This window comes from Artemia franciscana, chromosome 1, assembly GCF_032884065.1.
Source record: "Artemia franciscana chromosome 1, ASM3288406v1, whole genome shotgun sequence".
Classification (NCBI taxonomy): domain Eukaryota; kingdom Metazoa; phylum Arthropoda; class Branchiopoda; order Anostraca; family Artemiidae; genus Artemia; species Artemia franciscana.
The window spans coordinates 11873178-11892075 of record NC_088863.1 but is presented as its reverse complement, the minus strand read 5'-3'; the positions used below and the strand labels follow the sequence as shown (position 1 = coordinate 11892075).

The window sequence follows — 18898 nt, the reverse complement described above, 5'->3', positions numbered from 1 at the left end:
AGATGTTGAGGGTGTATTCATATTTGAAAGTTTTATAACAAGAAATCTAATTGAACTGATAAATTTTAGGAAATAAAAGACACTTACCTATCAGGGGAAACATTTGACCTGAGCAAACATGGTGAAACAGGAACTATAGTACATTCTCCCAATTTTGCCATTAACTAGGCTCAGCTAATTACTTGATGATAAGCTTCGAAGGCGCCATATTTGTATAAACATTAATGTGGAACGTATTAGGAAGTGACCCCTGTTTTTCTTGTTATTTCTATGTTAAAAAGGAGGATGGATTAGTCAAAAAGTATTATCTGGTCAAAGTAAAGAACGAAGTTGAACCTTAAAACGAGCAACAGTTCTAAAGCTACTTCAAAAAGTTTTCTCCAAACTATTGCGGGGGGAGAACTGCCCCTCCCCTCCTTGTCCCCCTTCAACGATGCCACTGACTAAGTATCGAGATTTTCCACTATGAAAATAACTTGTCAGTGGGTGAAATCAATTGGCCTCTATCCTCTCAAATATGTTTGCCCTGGCCGAGGACAAAAAAAAAATTCCCTTATTAATCACCATTCCAAAATCTCGACTTTGAGTTTATTGTTTATAATGCATATCTTCATAATTTTTATGCTGATCAGCCACATTCTCCAAACACACGAATAGATAGATCGCTTTCTGTAATACAATAGTAAATAATATACCAAGAATTATACCAATAATTTAATATTATATGTGCATCAACTATAATATAATTTGTATATCATTATGATAATACCTATTAAAATAAGTATATTAATATAATTATAATTTAATACTTATTTTAATATAATTGAAATACCAATTATGTCAATACCAATTATTTTTTTAATGTTATAATAAAAAGTCTGCCTTAATTTAATTGGCTCCCTTTTACAACGAACACTTATAAGCCAATCGTTTTTATGACGCTCGATATCTAACAAGCGACATATAGCGATCGCAAATTCTGTCGGTTGGTCTGTCGGTCTGTCTGTCCCGGTTTTACTAGTTTAGGCACTTCCAGGTAAGCCAGGACAATGAAATTTGGCAGGCGTATCAGGAACCAGACCAGATTAAATTATAAATTGTCGTTTTCCCGATTCGATCATCTGGAGGGGGAGGGTAGTGAGGGGACGGTTAAATCGGAAAAATTAGAAAAAAATTCTTACGGACGGGGGATCAAATCTTAATGAAATTTGATATTTAGAAGGATATCGCGTCTCAGGGCTCTTATTTTAAATCCTTACTGGATCCAGTGACATTGGGGGCTGTTGGGGGGGGGGGGAACCTACAATCTTGGAAAACGCTTTGAGTGGAGGGATCGAAATGAAACTTGGTGGAAAAATAAGCAGAAGTCCTAGACATGTGATTGACATAACCGGAATGGATCCGCTCTATTTGGGGGAGTTGGGGATGGGGAGGATTAATTCTGAAAAATTAGAAAAATGGGGTATCTTTAACTTATGAAGGAGTGATTAGATCTTAACGAAATTTTATATTTAGAAGGACTTCGTAACTCGTATCTTTAATGTTAAATATCTCTTATGTTTTTTTGCAAAGTGTATGCAAAACGGAGTCAAATCTATTCATTCGAACAGATTTGAATAGTCCCACCTTGTAAAACCTAATTGGGGTGTCCCTGTGAAACTTAAAAACAGTAAAAGGGCCAACAAATTATCACAAGCTATCACTTTGGTCCTCCGTTGTTCTCATCTCATCATCAGAAAGCTCTTTAGAATTCCACATAGACGATTTGATACATGCGAGACTAGTCATTTAACTAATGTTTGTGTTTTAGATTTTTTTTTTTTAATTAGCCTCAAATTTTTTTTTGCAAAGATGCCATTGCAAGATATAGATGCCGTTTGCAACGAACGGCAAAGATGCCGTTAGTTGATCTAAATAAGTAGATACCAATTTGTGTTTCTCATACTTTTTTCGAAAGAATAAAATGTAAACCTATTTTGTTAGTCTTTATTTCTACTCCTTTAAAATTGTGCTACCCATTGCTCGTTATTAATGCACCCCAACCTTTAAAGTTGTCTCTTACATTTTGCGTTATTTTACTCCTCTCTTTACATAGATCCTAGTTTATCTCAATGGGATTTGATATCTTAAAGGATTGCTCTATCTTGTCCTTTTCAAACTTACTAAATTTTGTGTGGCCAAGCTGTTTAGAACTGATTGGGCGGTCTTGCCATCAAACAGTTCGTGGTAACGACCTTTAGTAAGGAGCGACCCGGCTCAATAGTAACCGAAACTCTAAAAAATGGAATTTTGATACCAATAGTTACATCAAAAGAATCGCATTTTGATGCTGATTTTAAACATATAAGTTTCATTAAGTTTAGTCTTATTCATCAAAAGTTACGAGCCTGAGAAAATTTGCCTTATTTTAGAGAATAGGGGAAAAAATCCCTAAAAGTCATACAATCTTAACGAGAATCACTCCATCAGATTCAACATATCAGAAAACCATAATGTAGAAGTTTCAAGCTCCTATCTACAGAAATGTTGAATTTTGCATTTTTTGCCTGAAGACAGATCACGGATGCGTAAAGGGATTGTCCCCTCCTCAACACCTTGCTCTTTACGCTAAAGTTTTTTTATGGTTTCAAAAAGTAGAGTTGTGACAAAGAGTCAAACTTTAGCGTAAAGAGTGAGGTGTTGAGGAGGGGACAGCCCCTTTACTATACGGAATAATTTCTGTTCGTTTTAAGTTTCAATGTCGCTCCTTACTTTCAGTTTAAAAAAACTTGTTTTTTTTATGTTTATAACTCGTAGAGCTTGTATATGAGATCTGAATAAGCGACAGAAAAAATAAAGCCGATACCTACCTTCCCGGAAACCTTAAAAAAACCGTGTAATTTGTCCCGTTTTTTCGCCGAAGATAGAGATATTCATTGTTAATGAATCTTGCATTATTAAAAAGCGTAATTTTTTCAATTAAGCGTTGCAGAATTTTTCTTTTAAAGTTTAAGAAAGGGCGGTCCCTAAAAACTTTCTAACATATAAGAGTTTCCTGTGCTTCAGAGTTCCCTGTGGTCCTGCCTGCTTTAAATTATAACCTTGCCGACACAAAGGAAGAACAATTTCATTATTTTTCAATCAAATTTCATATTTAAATCAGACGGTCAACCGCCGTTGAGGCTCACAAAGTAATTCTAAGGTTTCAAATCTTATTAAAGCCAAAGTTCATTAGAGTTTAGTTTTTCTTGGGTAATTATTTTACCGGGACTTACTGGAAAGTATAATTCAAGTTTAAGTAAATTTAATTTTACCTTTGTAATTTCAAATTATTTCTTTTGAAACTTTCACATTCTGAGTTACAATTTCCATCTATTTACGTACGTCCTGGTTCATTGTTAGCATTATGCCAAAAATAGTTAACGTCTCTGTCTATTATGTCGTAATCAATTTATGGAATTTACATGCTAATACAGTAAAAGTTTCCTTAGTTTTCATTTTCCCTTATATAGTTCTAACACTATTTCTCATGTTACTTTTGCATTCTCAGTTATAATCTCTCTCAATTTACATTGTTTTTCTTGGCACTAAGCCAAAATTAGTTAAAGTGTCCTTTTCATCTTTAATAATTGATTTACATTCACATGTTAATACAATGCAATGAACGCTTAATTAATTTTAAATTTTATAGTTCTAACACAATTTATCCTATTACTTACAAATTCATAGTTGTAGTGTCTCCCGATTTACGTTGTTGTAGTTTTTCTTGGCACTATGCCTAAGTTAGTTAAAGTATCCTTCTCTTCTTTTGTAATTAATTTATATTTAGGTGTTAGTATAATGAACGCTTAATTAGTTTTATACTTTGTAGTTCTAACTCTATTTCTCCTGTTATTTATGAATTCATAGTTATAATCTCTCTTGATTACGCCAAAATTAGTTAAAGTTTTCTTCCGATCTTTGAGAATTAATTTAAAGGACTTGCTTGTTAGTAGAATAAAAGTTTTATTAATTTCGATTCTCATTTTTATAGTTCTAAAGGAACTGGTGTGTCGTTGCCAAGAGAGTGAATCGTTTAGTCCTGAATCATTGGTCACTGTATATCAGTTCCGACAGTATATCCGGTCCAAGGAAAGAAGCTTTGTCACTCGTTTGGAGGAACTGTCTGATGAGAGTGAGTATAAGTGTATAGGGTCATTACACGAGGTAGGACCGGGTTAGTTTTCCTTGCTGTATTTTTCTCAAAATTTCCTGAGAATTCTATGAATGAATTAGATAGTGTAAGCTCAACGGTAATATATATGCATTGCATACCAATTATATATATTATTATATAGCATGGTCCCCTGTTGTAGCTCTAGGTGTTAATTCAGCTTGTTTTATCTGGGGGGAGAGGTTGTTACCTGAATATTATTTTGGTTGTAGACTTTATATCTACGCATTGAAAGATAGATAGATAAGACTTATTTCTAAAGCATAAATATAAGTCAGTAACAATAACCTTCTCAGGCAAAAATCAACCTAAATACCATCCCTCCCGTAAAATTCCATGGCCAGGAAAGAACAAGGGAGAACAAATAAACACGAAAATGGTTTATACTAAATCCGCTAATATACTGTCGCCCACATCAAAGATCCCCCAAAGTACAGCCTAGACACGATAATATAACATTAATTTACCACCTTAATTGAACACTAAACCCAATCCATAAACATCAACTCCAGCAAAAAAAAACAAGAAAACAACAACTCAAATTCCCTAACCTTCTTTTGAAGATACCAGACAAGTGGCAGCTTCGCACTGACTCTGGAGGCCTGTTTGAAGTCATTGTACAAGCTATCAGAGGATAAAGAGTACTTTTTTTTTTTTTGTAGCAAAGAGGGGCTGAGTATGTTGGCAAGAAGAAATAAAGACAAGACATTTAATGTATAACTTGAGTAAATAAAAGTAATTGGCTATATATAAGATGCTGAGTTTTTTTTTTCTTTTACTGCCATCGGAGTGTTAAACCTAGTGAAGAAATGTTTCAAAATAGTAGTTAAGTGGTCAAAATGGTAGTCAAAATAGTAAATAACGTAGATCGAACACCTAACCTCGATAATCGAACGGTAGCTTGATCGAATAGGAGATTTTTTTAATATCATCTTAGTAAAGCAATGTTTTTTTCATGGTTCACAAAATGATATAGAACTTTATTTTGCTTTTTGAAATTTAGACCTGTAGTCTACCTTACGGTTGATTTTCTAACCACTGAGGGTAAAAACGCAATTGTGGTCAAACCCATATTAATCGGCTAATAATTGCTCTGGTATTAGTTCTAATAATGTCTAACATTCGCGTGTTTCCGAAAATCTGAACAGTACTCAGTAAGTCGAACATTCGCTATCTCTCTTGATCTTGCAGCGAGACAAGTAACTGTGGTTTCGATGAATCTTAATGGTTAAAGGTAGTTGCGCGAAAAAAAATTATGGGGTTTTCTGTCGATAACGTAAAAACCCTCGAAAATGGTCTCGGATTGAAATGAAAGCTGTACCAATGGAATCACCATTGTTAAAAACAAAAAGGATAATATATTTTTGCTTGGGTAGCACTGATTCGTCCTTATTTTTTGTTCCTTCATCTATCATAATAGAATTATCATTTTGTCTAGTGAAATGAGATCTTTGTTTTTCGCTTTGGTTTGTTACTGCATTGAAAAATAGAAAAACACTTATCCTACTTAACTTTATCGCATGCTGACCAATGGTTTGCGCAGCGCAGAAACCGATCTCCTGATTTCCTGCCCTCAGCCGGGAGTGCAATGCGTGGTTGGGGGCAAGTCACCCGACTCTTCGTGTGTTTTCCCCCATATCTCTCCTTGTACCCATTCAGAGCTGGGTTTACAGAGTTACACCATTGACCCCTGTTCCAATCCAAATAACCCGCAACACCAGGACTCGAACCCCCTGTCCTCAGGATTTCAAGTCTAGTGCGGCAACCACTCGGCTAAACAGAAAAACACTTGGTCATATTTAATTATTTGCATCTTTTGCCAAACTAGTACTTAATTATTAGTACCCTAATAATTAAATAAATTAATTATAAATTATTAGTACATAATAATTAAATATTAGTACCTAATAATTAAATATTAGTACCCTAATAGTAGTACCCTAATTAATTACTTTCGTTCACCGGTATCGCATATTTGACGACATTGAACTGTAATCAACCGATTACGAGTGTAGCACTGCCAACACGGTATATTTATACCGTTTTTGGTACAATTTAGAGGTCCTAGAACAGTTCAGTACATTTGAAGATTTTTTTGGTAAAGTTGAATTTTACTTGCACCTTTCTGACTGGAATGTCTGTTCAAGTTTTGGTTTATCGAAAATGTCCTTCTTGTTGCAGCAATATAACCTGTTGTTCAGATGGTGCAAATTAATTTCTTTTTATATAATTTTACGTCACAAAACTGGGACAGTTTATTTCAAAGTGCTGGCAATGCTTGTGTCTAAAATGTCATTTCAGCCTATGCAGTGTACTTCCGCTCCATTCATATTCTCTTTAGGTTTTCCATTTAAAACAAAAAGAGGCATATGGGAACCATATTTCTTCAAGTCACATGTGAAACAAGTACAAATGAAAGCTAAATGTAGCTAAGATGTGCCAAAAAGCTAATAAATGAGAAGAATTCAAGGATCAATCCCTTAGCTCTTTCTTTTCTTTGTTTTCATTTTGGACAGCTTATCTAATCCCTTAGGGTCCTTGGTGAAATCCTTAGAAGTCAAAAGTCCTTAGCTCGCTATTTTCTTTGTTTTCATTTTAAACAGCCTATCTAATCCCTTAGGGTCCTTGGCGAAATCCTTAGAAGTCAAAAGTCCTTAGCTCCTTCTTATCTTTATTTTTTAGTTTTCATTTTGGACAGCTTATCTAATCCCTTAGGGTCCTTGGCGAAATCCTTAGAAGTCAAAAGTCCTTAGCTCCTTCTTATCTTTATTTTTTAGTTTTCATTTTGGACAGCTTATCTAATCCCTTAGGGTCCTTGGTGAAATCCTTAGAAGTCAAAAGTCCTTAGCTCGGTATTTTCTTTGTTTTCATTTTAAACAGCCTATCTAATCCCTTAGGGTCCTTGGCGAAATCCTTAGAAGTCAAAAGTCCTTAGCTCCTTCTTATCTTTACTTTTTAGTTTTCATTTTGGACAGCTTATCTAATCCCTTAGGGTCCTTGGTAAAATCCTTAGAAGTCAAAAGTCCTTAGCTCGGTATTTTCTTTGTTTTCATTTTAAACAGCCTATCTAATCCCTTAGGGTCCTTGGCGAAATCCTTAGAAGTCAAAAGTCCTTAGATCCTTCTTATCTTTATTTTTTAGTTTTCATTTTGGACAGCTTATCTAATCCCTTAGGGTCCTTGGCGAAATCCTTAGAAGTCAAAAGTCCTTAGCTCCTTCTTATCTTTATTTTTTAGTTTTCATTTTGGACAGCTTATCTAATGCAGAATCAACCATTCAGCTTCAGAAATTGCTTAATCGCCTCTCTTTACCGATTGTTTTCCCAACTCCGAAAATAATACTGGCTATTGGAACAATAGCGTCTTCCAGTGAAAACCCTGAATCTAAGAAGCTAGCCAAAGATTTTCTTGACAGTCGGTCCTCTGTACCTCAGCACGGAGAACTGGTGAGTTTTTTTTTGTCTTTCTTTCTCTCTCTTTCTCTTTCTTTATTTAAAAAAACGGTGATAAAAGTTTATGTAGATTCACAAATACACATTTCAAAGTTGCAAATTTGTTATTTCCTATTTTTTGTTTGTAATCAAACAAAAAAAGTTTGTGGTAACAAACTGTAGTAAGGAGCGACCCGGCTCAATGGTAACCAAAACTGTAAAAAATGGAATTTTGATACCAATAGCTACATCAAAAGAATTGTATTTTAATGCTGATTTAAATATATAAGTTTCATTAAGTTTAGTCTTACCTATCAAAAGTTACGAGCCTGAGAAAATTTGCCTTATTTTAGAAAACAGGGGAAAACACCCCCTAAAAGTCATAGAATCTTAACGAAAATCACACCATCAGATTCAGCGTATCAGAAAACCCTATTTAGAAATTTCAAGCTCCTATCTACAAAAATGTAGAATTTTGTATTTTTTTGCCAGAAGGCAGATCACGGATGCGTGTTTATTTTTTTTTTTATTTTTTTTTTTTTTCCAGGGGTGATCGTATCGACCCAGTGGTCCTAGAATGTTGCGAGAGGGCTCATTCTAACGGAAACGAAAAGTTCTAGTGCCCTTTTTAAGTGACCAAAAAAATTGGAGGGCATCTAGGCCCCCTCCCAAGCTAATTATATTCCCAAAGTCAACGGATCAAAATTCTGAGATAGCCATTTTATTCAGCATAGTCAGAAAACCTTATATAACTATGTCTTTGGGGACGACTTACTCCCCCACAGTCCCCGTGGGAAGGGCTACAAGTTACAAACGTTGACCAGTGCTTACATATAGTGATGGTTATTGGGAAGTATCTTCTTATATGAAAGGGGCTGCTTCCTCATCAACGCCCTGCTCTTTACGCTAAAGTTTTTACTGTTTTAAAAAGAAGTGTTGAGAGAAATAGTCAAACTTTAGCGTAAAGAGCGGGGCGTTGATGAGGAAGCAGCCCCTTTCATATACGAAGTAATTTCTGTTCGTTTTTAAGTTTTAATGTCGCTCCTTACTTTCAATAAAATGTTAACTTTACTAGTCAATATAACTTTGTATAGCATTTAGGAAACTTCCCCTTTCTAGAGGATGGATCTTTCTGAACTCCCTATTCTTTGGATATGCTCCTACGTAACAGAAGCCATACAATATTACAACCCATCACCTTGCTATCTCTCTCTCTCTCTCTCTCTCTCTCTCTCTCTCTCTCTCTCTCTCTCTCTCTCTCTCTCTCTCTCTCTCTCTCTCTCTCTCTCTCTCTCTCTCTCTCTCTCTCTCTCTCTCTCTCTCTCTGTCTCTCTGTCTCTCTGTCTCTCTGTCTCTCTCTCTCTCTCTCTCTCTCTCTCTCTCTCTCTCTCTCTCTCTCTCTCTCTCTCTCTCTCTCTCTCTCTCTCTCTCTCTCTCTCTCTCTCTCTCTCTCTCTCTCTCTCTCTCTCTCTCTCTCTCTCTCTCTCTCCCTCTCCCTCTCTCTCTCTCGCTTATACATACTCTAAGACGAGTGCAAGTTTGCGCTAGTATAATGGATCTAAATATGGACTCCCTTGAAAGTAGTTACTTCAAGGGACTCCCTTGAAGTAACTAGAAAAGTGCGGGAAGATGATTGTTTATACTGTCATTACGTAAACAATGTCAAATGTTTCAGTAATTTTTTAGGGTATTTTGGGTGTCTGCACATAAATTTCCTCACTTCCGCCTGGGTACTGTCTTCACCTTGTCATGTCAGTGTAAGTTTATGGCTTTGTTTTCCCTTTTTTATGGGAGTGGGATTTTGTTGCCAGGTCAATTTTTAATGTCTTGTCTTCTTCTTTAAGAGAATAAATTACTTTATTTTCATTTTTTTTGTAATGAAGCCTTTATATTACAGTACAAAAATGTTTTCACGCGTGCTTTGGAGTCCCACAACTCATCAAGTCGTATTGTTGCCTGTTCAGTACTTGGCTATATGCATGCCTTTACCGCTTTAGCTCATTTGGAATTTATCGTTCAAACAGATAGAGACGAGAATGTCAGGTTTGTTTGCTTTTTTTTCTTTTTTTCTTTAATTAAAATTTTTCACATGCTTTATTCAGACTTTATTTACACTGATCAGTGATCCTCAAAATTCTAGTTTTTGTTGAAAATCTTGTTGTTTCAGCCTTTAAAATCTAAGAGTATGAATAACTTACAAGTCTGAAAACTAGCCATAGTGTCTATAAGGAGTCACCAACACCATCTAGCATTTGGCGTTTTTTAAAATTTTTTTCAAGGTTCATATTTATGTTTTATTCAGAAACTGAGATCAGAAAGTGATCATTATACTAATTTCGCCTTATCATTGTGCAGCCCTCTAGGGCGTCAAATCGATATTTCTGTTGCTGAGTCTTTTTCACAAGGACAAATAGCAATCTTGTGGTCCAACATTGTTGTGGCGGGGATCGAACCCGGGCACCATAGTGCCATTCAGAGCACCAATTCACTGTGCTGACTTGTTATACCCTTCCACAAAATAAGTGACAATCGGATTTCGATATCGATTTGTCTTGAATTTCACAGGGTCCAATTTCAGCTTTAGCCAAGTTCAGGTATTCACCAAATTATCTGCTGGTAAAATGTCGTGGTGCTGAGGTGAGGCAAACAACGTTTTCTCTAAGATAGTGGTCATGCCTTCCTCGTAATGAGTCGATTTTGCCGTGTTTTGGAAGACTTCCGGTTATGATTGCTGCTGCCCTTTTCTGAACAACTTTTAAGTAAAGCGCTGATGACGCTCTGCCCTTTAGAAGGCCTGTTTTTGGTGGTTTCTGTTAGTTTTGGTCTCGTTTATTCATTGATTGTATATTTGGCCATTAAAATTTGAATTGTTATTATACTGTATTTCTGCTCGTCTTTAGTTTAATAAAGCTCTTTACTTTTCTTAGAAAATCTTCTTTTTAAATTTCTTTTTAATTAGTATCTATTCGTGTTTAATAACTATATTTTTTATCGGTTAGCCAGAGAATAAATATAAAGTTTTTGTTGGTTTTTCTGCTCAAGTATAAAGATACTGCCTTGCTATGTATATTTTGGACATAACTTTACACCATTTCTTTTTCAATTTTAATAACAGCTATACTGTAAAATTGTTGATAAATGGACGGGTGAATATCATTTAGATGAACGGGTAGAAATTCTGTACAGTTGTTGGCCCTTCTAAAGGCTGAAGCTATCCTGACCCCCATCGTATTACAACCTTATATATAGACGAATATTTATAGACCGTTCTGTCACAAGAATTTTATTGTCTTCTACTTTGTTTTAACTGTTTATTCTTTTAAAGAAATGTATTTTGAGCTGAATTATTAAAAAAACCTCTTTATTGTTGATTAAAAATAAAATCGGCCGTCTAAATTCTATGCAACCTTGTTTGTTTCCGGTTTAGGTTCCCTTGGTTCTAAAACTTCAATTGAGGAATCTTTAAAGAAGAGTCTTTGATTGATCACAAGGCTTTTACCTACGGGGGACGCCCCTCTCAAAGTTTTGGGCACTTGGTAAAAAAAAAAAAAAAAAAAAAAAATGAGTTGGTTAAATCGTGGCGCGGGCGCCAAAATTTTTGTTCGGTTAAGTAAAGACCGCGAAAATACTGACATGCCATCTAAAGAAATGTCGAATTTGGTCAATAAACGCAGCAGTTACATTGACTCCTGCCGGGATTTTACAGAAGGTGCCACAATTTTTCTTTTGATTAAATAAAGAGCATGAAAATAGTGTCATGACATATACCAAAATCTCAATATCTGTCAGTAAATGCATCAGTTTTACCGATTCTTGCAGTGATTCTTGCAGTGATTCTTGCAGTGATTATATGGGTCGTATTCAAAACAGACATAGTGCTAATTATTGGTAAAAAGACCAGCCAGTTGGAAAAATTCGTTGTCCCTCCTCCCCTATATTTATGCTAGTAACAACCCTGATTGAGCAGGCTTTAATTACAACCTAAGTTGTGCTAAAGCAGATCATTAAAAAAAGAATATTTTTCACAAAGAGTAAATCTATTCGTGCTTTTCTTCAACACTTTTGTTGTCCATAATAAGCTTCCCTTGGTTCCCCCGCGTCAAAATCTAAAATCTACTTGTTTCCTCGGTCCAGTATTTTCCCAATTTCCAGCTGAGTCCCTTGATCCATTATTATCCTTAGCCGTACCTGATATATTGCTGATACGTGCTTTTGGCAATCTGAATTCACTTAGGGTCTTTTGATTTAGTTCACTATACCCCTCAACATTCCCTAAAAGTTTCAATTTCATACACTTTGCAGGATATGAAATATTGTATGTACGTCATTTTGACAACCTGGATGTTCATAGTTGTATCGGTTTAGTTTTGCACCCCCCCCCCCTTAGCATGCCCCAAAATTTTCAATTTATAAACGTAACCATGGGAAACTGCAAATAAACCCTTTTGACAACTTGTTTGGACATAGCTGTCTTTTGATTTATTTCAACATCCCCCTCAACTTGCCATCAAAGTTTCAACTTGGTACCCTTAGGTGCTGGGCATGCCCTTTTAACAACCTGTATCCACATAGTATTTATTTAGCTAGTTCAAACATCCCCCTCAACCTTTACTGAAAGTTTTATCTTAATACTCTTAGCCTTTTTGGACACCCAGGATCAAACATGTTCCTCATCCCCAATAATAAAACCTATAAGTAAACACTGAACGCCTCGCATAATTTACAGCCCCTGATCCAGTGTCTGTGGCTGGTCATGTCAACCCCAAGGGTAAAATTTTTGTACCTTCTGACTAGTTTGAAAAAAAAAATTATCGATTTATAAATTTTAGTCGGATTCATTTGGGGATTGAGGAGGCAGCTAAAAAGAACATGGGAGGGTGGCTGGTGACTCTTCAATCACTTTTGATTCTTAAAAAGGTTTGTAGAACTTTCAAATCCCAACTAAATGAACCCCTTTAGAAATGTCTACGACAACTCCTTCCTCAAAAGTGATATGGTGAACTAATTAAATATTGAAGCCATATCGCTCTTTGCTGAGGGAGTGTTTTTGCGCTGCCTTTATAATGGTTTGTTTTCAGCAAGAGTAACTATCTGTCATTAAAATTTGCATTGACATTAAAAATGGGCTACTTCTGAAGTTCGCTAAGGTCAAATTTGTCCTCAAATAAGTTTCATAACATTTTCCGTCTCAACTGTCGCTGTCAAACTGTTGCTCATTGCTAAGGTCTTAGCTTGATCAGACAGCTCGTGGTAACGAAGTGTCGTAAGGAGCGACCCGGCTCAATAGTAACTTTAACTAAAAAAACCGGAATTGTGATACCAATATATACATCAAAAGAATCGGATTTTTATGCTAATTTTAAGTATATAAGTTTCATTATGTCTAGTTCTACCCATCAAAAGTTACGAGCCTGAGAAAAAGTGCCTTATTTTCGAAAAAAAGGAGACACACCCTAAAAGTCATAGAATATAAATGAAAATCGCACCATCAGACTCAGCGTATCAGAGAATCCTACTGTAGGGTCCTACCTGCAAAAATGTGGAATTTTGAATTTTTTGCCAAAAGAAAGATCACGGATCCGTGTTTATTTGTTTATATGTTTTATTTTTTTTGCCAGGGGTGATTGTATCGACCCAGTGGTCCTAGAATGTCACGAGAGGGCTCTTTTTAACGTAAATGAAAAGTTCTAGTGCCCTTTTAAGTGTCCCAAAAATCGGAGGGCAACTAGGCACCCTCCCACTCTCATTTTTCCCCAAAGTCACCGGATCAAAATTTTGAAATATCCATTTTGTTCAGCATAGTTGAAAAATCTAATAACTATGTCTCTGAGGACGACTTAATCCCCCACAGTGTCCGTGGGAAGGGCTGCGAGTTTTGAACTTTGCCCATTGTTTACATATAGTATAGGTTATTGGGAATTATACTCACGTTTTCAGGGGGTATTTTTTCTGGTGATATGGGGTCGGAGGGGGGAGGTTATGTGAGAGAATCTTTCCATGGAGGAATTTATCATGGGCGAAGAGAATTTCTATGAAGGGGGCGCTTGATTTCCCAGTGTTATTAAAAAAATAAGAAATTAAATTAAAAACAAATGGTTTTTTCAACTGAAAGTAAGGAGCAAAATTAAAACTTAAAACAAACAGAAATTATTATATATGTGAGGGGAGGGTCCCCTCCTCAATACTTCGCTCTTTACGCTAATTTGTTTTTAGTTATTTCAAAAGAGCTATTTATTCTGATTAAACGGCCTTTGTGATTCAGGGATCATTTTTAAAGAATTGGAACAAAATTTGAACTTTAGTGTAAAGAGCCAAGTATTGACAAGAGGGCGCACCCCCTCACATACGTAATAAAAATATACGAATATAGAAGTTCTTTACGTAAGTTAATTTATAAGTTACGTATTTATTACTAATAAAAACGTTCGTAAATAAATTTAAAAGTTCTAGTGGACTTTTAAGTAACTAAAAAAAATTGGAGGGCAACTATGTCCCCTTCCCCGCCCCTTTTTTTCTCAAAATCGTCCGATCAAAACTTTGAGAAAGTCATTTAGTAAAAAACAAGTAAAATTAATATGCAAATCTCTTTTAATTATTCATGTACGGTGAGCCAAAATCAAAACCTGCATTAATGCAAAGATATTCAGAAATGAAATTAATAAAAAAAGTTTTTTTTAACTGAAAGTAAGGAACAACATTAAAACTTCAAACGAACAGAAATTATTCCGTATATAAAAGGGACTCTCCCCTCCTCAACGCCCCGCTCTTTACGCTAAAGTTTGGCTCTTTCTCACAACTCTACTTCTTAAAACAATAAAAAACTTTAGCGTAAAGAGCGGGACCTTGAGGAGGGAACAACCCCTTTAATATACGAAATAATTACTGTTCGTTTTAAGTTTTAATGTCGCTCCTTACTTTCAGATAAAAAAAACTTGTTTTATTTTTTTAATTTAGTAAAGACCAAACCCCGGGGAATCAGGCAGCAGAGTCACTCAAATACGACATCGTACTCAACATGGCATCATCTTGTATATGAAGATGTAGTTTTTGTTAAAATTTTTATTTTATTTTTAGTAATATGTTTTATTACTTACAAAAATCACATAGATATAGCGGTTTTCCTTGAAATGATCCCTTAAACATCTCTATGATGTTTCAGTGCCGCAATAGCGCAAAAAAAGAGAGGACACGTCAGTGCTCCCTATGAAAAAAAGTGATTTCCCTTATTATTCAAGTTAGGGGTCTGTAACTTTCCTGTATGAGGTTTTCGACAATAATGATTTCAATGGTGCAATTTTCAATTCGATGTGACACCATTTTGAGGGTTTTCATACCATCTTCTGGAATTCAAATAAATTTGTTTTCGCAATAAAATTTTACCATTAAGATTAATCGAAATCATAGTTACCATTCATGAATCAGTTAAATGACTACTGTTTCTTACTTGACAGCTTTTTTTAAAGCGCATTCAAATTTTCGGTTACTATGGACTGAACTTAATTCTTTATTAGGTTTCAGCGCAGGGGCGTAATTTGCTATGGATTAGGGGGGGGATGCAACTGCTCCTCCCAGACCTTAGCTGCCCCCTACCCCCTTCAGACCCCAGTCCCCCAGCTGAAATTTAATCTTCAAAAATTTGGTCAAAATTAAGATAACCCTGCATAATTCAAGTATCAACATAAATGGATCAATTTTCTGTAGTTCCTTTTTAGTACTATAAAGTACCCTTATAGTACTATATAGTACAGTTATGATACCAAATGGCTTATTTTTAGTTTTTACAGTCATTTTCATTTAATTTGGGAAAATTTGTTCCAACTTTGCCCCTCCCCAGGTTTTTGACGAAATTTTGCCACTGCTTCAGCGATTATTGCAACCATAATTAGATTTTTGATCTTTATGTGGCTTGTCCCTATATTTAATAGCTGGTATTTAATTGCAATGCCGATGTACATTAATTTATGTATATTTTGTTGAGATTTATTATTCTGTTTCCATTTTTTTTCTTTTTTTTCTTTGAGTATTTTTTTTCTATTCGTCTTTAGTATTAATACCTACTATTTACTGACTTTCTGTTTTCTGTTTACAGGACTACTGCCCAAAGAGCCATCGACTATATAAGTCACAGTGAAACATCCAATGCAGAAAAATGACAGTGCTTTTTGATTTTATAAGTTGCTGTTGCTGTTGTTATTTTCTCTGTTTCTTTGCTAGTCAATGTTCCTCTTGCCGATGTGTTGTTTGCAATACTTTCCTGGCATTTATACCCTTGAAAGAACTAAGAACTCTGGTGAGGTTGTGTGATAATATGATAGTACCTTCCTTAATTAGAGGCACGTGTTTTTTGGATTTAAATTGCTTATAGTTTGTTGTTGTTGTTGTTAATTTTTCTCGTGTCCTTCCCATTCTGTCTCTCTCTCATTCTTTTACTTTTTCTCTTACTTAAATTTTTTTTTATTGTTTGCATCTTAAAATTGCCTATGGTAAAGTCTAGAAGTATCGTTTTAATGGTTGAATACTAAATTGTAATGAATTCTAAAATGGTTGAAAATTGGCTCCCAAAGCTAGGAAACAAAAATTGTGGCGTATGAGGGAAATTGAATAAAAGAAAACTGTGGCTTACGAGAGAAAACTGAAAATTGAAAAAAAAATTGTGGTGTATGAGAGAAAATTGAAAAAAAAGAAGAAAATTGTGACGTACGAGAGAAAACGGAAAATAAAAAAAAAAAGAAAATTGTGGCGTACGAGAGAAAATTGAAAATTGAAAAAAACAAAATTGTGGCGTACGAGAGAAAATTTAAAAGAAGAAAAATGGGGCGTATTATATGAGATAAATCAGGTATTGATTCAGTTGTTCAGCAATTGCTGAAATTTCTCAGCCAATGCGGGTGAAGTTAGTTTGTAAAGTCACGGAAGATTTTATTTTCAGCTATATAACGGTGTGTGTATACGGAATAAAAAAGAAATAGATTTCACCTGTTATTCCCCGTAACCTTTTTCCGCTATAATAGTAGATTCCTCAGTTCATGATAATCTGAGCTAGAGCAAGATTTGTCGAGTTAAATCTCTAGACATTTCTATATAGGAATTTGTTTCTTGTAGTTCAAGATTTGCAACATCACATTTTTTTTTCATCACCTTTTTGGACCATCATCAAATTTTCAGAATATTCTAACCTAGTTGTTGTTTTAAATTAAAAGAAAAAAAAATTGCTGTAATAATTTTTTTTAATGACGATACAAAAAATAATCAATGTGTAGGGGAGGGTAGTAATTTTGTTGCTTTTGCATTTTTAAAGGAAAATACAAAAATAGGTATTCAAATTTAGAGAGGGGAAATACCCCCCCCCTCCGACATTGAGGCCTCAGGTTAAGTATGAATCAGGTTATAATTATATGTGTGACTTTTGTTTCGTTCGTTCAACAAAATTGCCATGGGTTTATTGTTCTTACCATAATTCCTGTCAAAAGAAAAAAACCTTGAAGCCGTCGGGGATTCCCAAAGCTCAAAATCTTAGGGATTATTTCTTTTTTAATTGTTTTCCCCCTTTTATTCTTCTTCTTTATGTAGTAACAGAATTTCAAACGTTCAGAGTTTTCGTTAGTAATTACTAGAATAGTATTTCCTGCACCCGCCCCACCGTCTAACTTAAAATTGTCATGCTGCTAAGATATTTTTTGCAAATTAAGTTATTTATTAATGATAAAAGATGTAAAGTCTTTTTTTAATATCTAGTGAGAAAGGATGTATTTTATTGTTACAAAACGGTAGTATTTTTGTATTTTCTATGCTTACCAGTCTTTTTCTTTTTTATGCTAGGCCTGAGTTGGCTAAGTACATTTTTTGGCTAAGACAAACTCAGCAATACATACCCCCCCCCCTACTTTGGGATTTCTTGTGAATAAGTATTTCGGGATTTTCATGTTTTTTGTTTGTTTTTATTTAATATCAGTTATTACCAAAGACTTCTAACAACAACATCCCCTCCAAATACCAAGAATTTTTTTTTTGTAAAAATCTCCCCCAAATTTTTTTATTTCGATATCGAGGGTGGATCTGTCTGAAACCCCACTCACCTCTTACCAATTGGTGCCGCTGTGTGCCGAATTCGTAATAAATACAAATGCCTTCAATGATGTCTTAAAAAAGCTCAAGTCAGGTGCACTCTTTGCTGATTTTAAAAATATTAAAAATATGATTCAAAAATGTTATGTAATATTAAAAATGATTAAAATATGATTAAAAATATAATTAAAAAGAATTTATTTTTGAAAAATATGATTTTAAAAATAGAGCGCCACAATAATGTTTTAATTTACCTCGCACGTTATTTACAGAAGAAACAATAAACACTAAACAATAAAAATCTTACAACTTGAAAAATACTTGTTCAACCCAAAAAGAGACGGGGGAAGACCCCTCAACTCTACGTTGTGGGATCTTTATGCTATTGTTAATTTTGTCTATAAAAATAAGAATGTGTACTTAGCCCCTTTAAAATTGACCATTTTTGAATGTGCACAGTGCGATTCGGGTATGCTGTGATATGGTTATTGTCTTAAACGTCGAAAGCAATAATTACCTATGATAGTCCAACAACGTCACATTAGTCGCTAAAGTCAAAATATTGTGTGTATTTGCTATTCCGTTTTGTATATATTTTCAGCAAAATTAAAGCCGCAATATAATATTTTAATGGCGTATACTTTCTCAGTGTTTTATGTAACATTGTTCTCGTAAAAGGGAACGAACTACCTATTTTTTGCTTAAATAGAAATTCAAGGTACGTAATCATGTATGTATGTAGGAGGCGAATGCGGGTTTCTTATTAGATCAGGCGTTAAGCAGGGTTGTGGGAAGATAATGGGAGAACACGGAATCAAATGGAGAACTAGAACTTTCGTGAGCTTAGATTATGGTGATGATTTAAGCATCCTAGATGAAAGTGTGAGCAAAATAAATGAACTTTCTGAGGTTTGGCGAGTTCAGGGTGCTAGAATATGTTTGGAAATTAATTTTAAGAACAGTAAGTCGCTAAGTCTAGGAATAAGTGAAGATGAAAAGGTGACGTTGGGTAACGAATAGATCGATCAAATGGACAGCTTCACTTACATTGGTACTATTATTATAAAAGATGGCGGGTGTAGTGCAGATATTAAAAGTAGAATAACCAAGGCCCAGGGTGTTTCTTCAGAGTTGAAAACAACTTTGGAAGAATAGGAAGAAAAATCCGCGAACCAAGATTAGAATATTGGAAGCCACAGTCATGACAGTGG

General features: G+C 34.9%; 1 protein-coding gene across 9 annotated transcripts in view; it reads left to right on the top strand.

Moving 5' to 3' along the window:
- The window catches only part of LOC136025657 (rho family-interacting cell polarization regulator 2-like), a 157657-nt gene extending 139339 nt beyond the window's left edge, over positions 1-18318 (top strand). For 8 of the 9 annotated variants that reach the window (XM_065701647.1, XM_065701652.1, XM_065701642.1 and 5 more), the window contains 4 exons: positions 4013-4153; positions 7429-7637; positions 9520-9665; positions 15712-18318. In XM_065701647.1, coding sequence (XP_065557719.1) covers positions 4013-4153; positions 7429-7637; positions 9520-9665; positions 15712-15775 — 560 coding nt within the window. In that variant the 3' untranslated portion in view covers positions 15776-18318. Of the gene's footprint in view, positions 1-4012; positions 4154-6692; positions 6779-7428; positions 7638-9519; positions 9666-15711 lie in introns of those variants that run through there. The other variant, XM_065701679.1, reaches the window with a different exon arrangement.
- Positions 18319-18898: the final 580 nt, after the last annotated feature.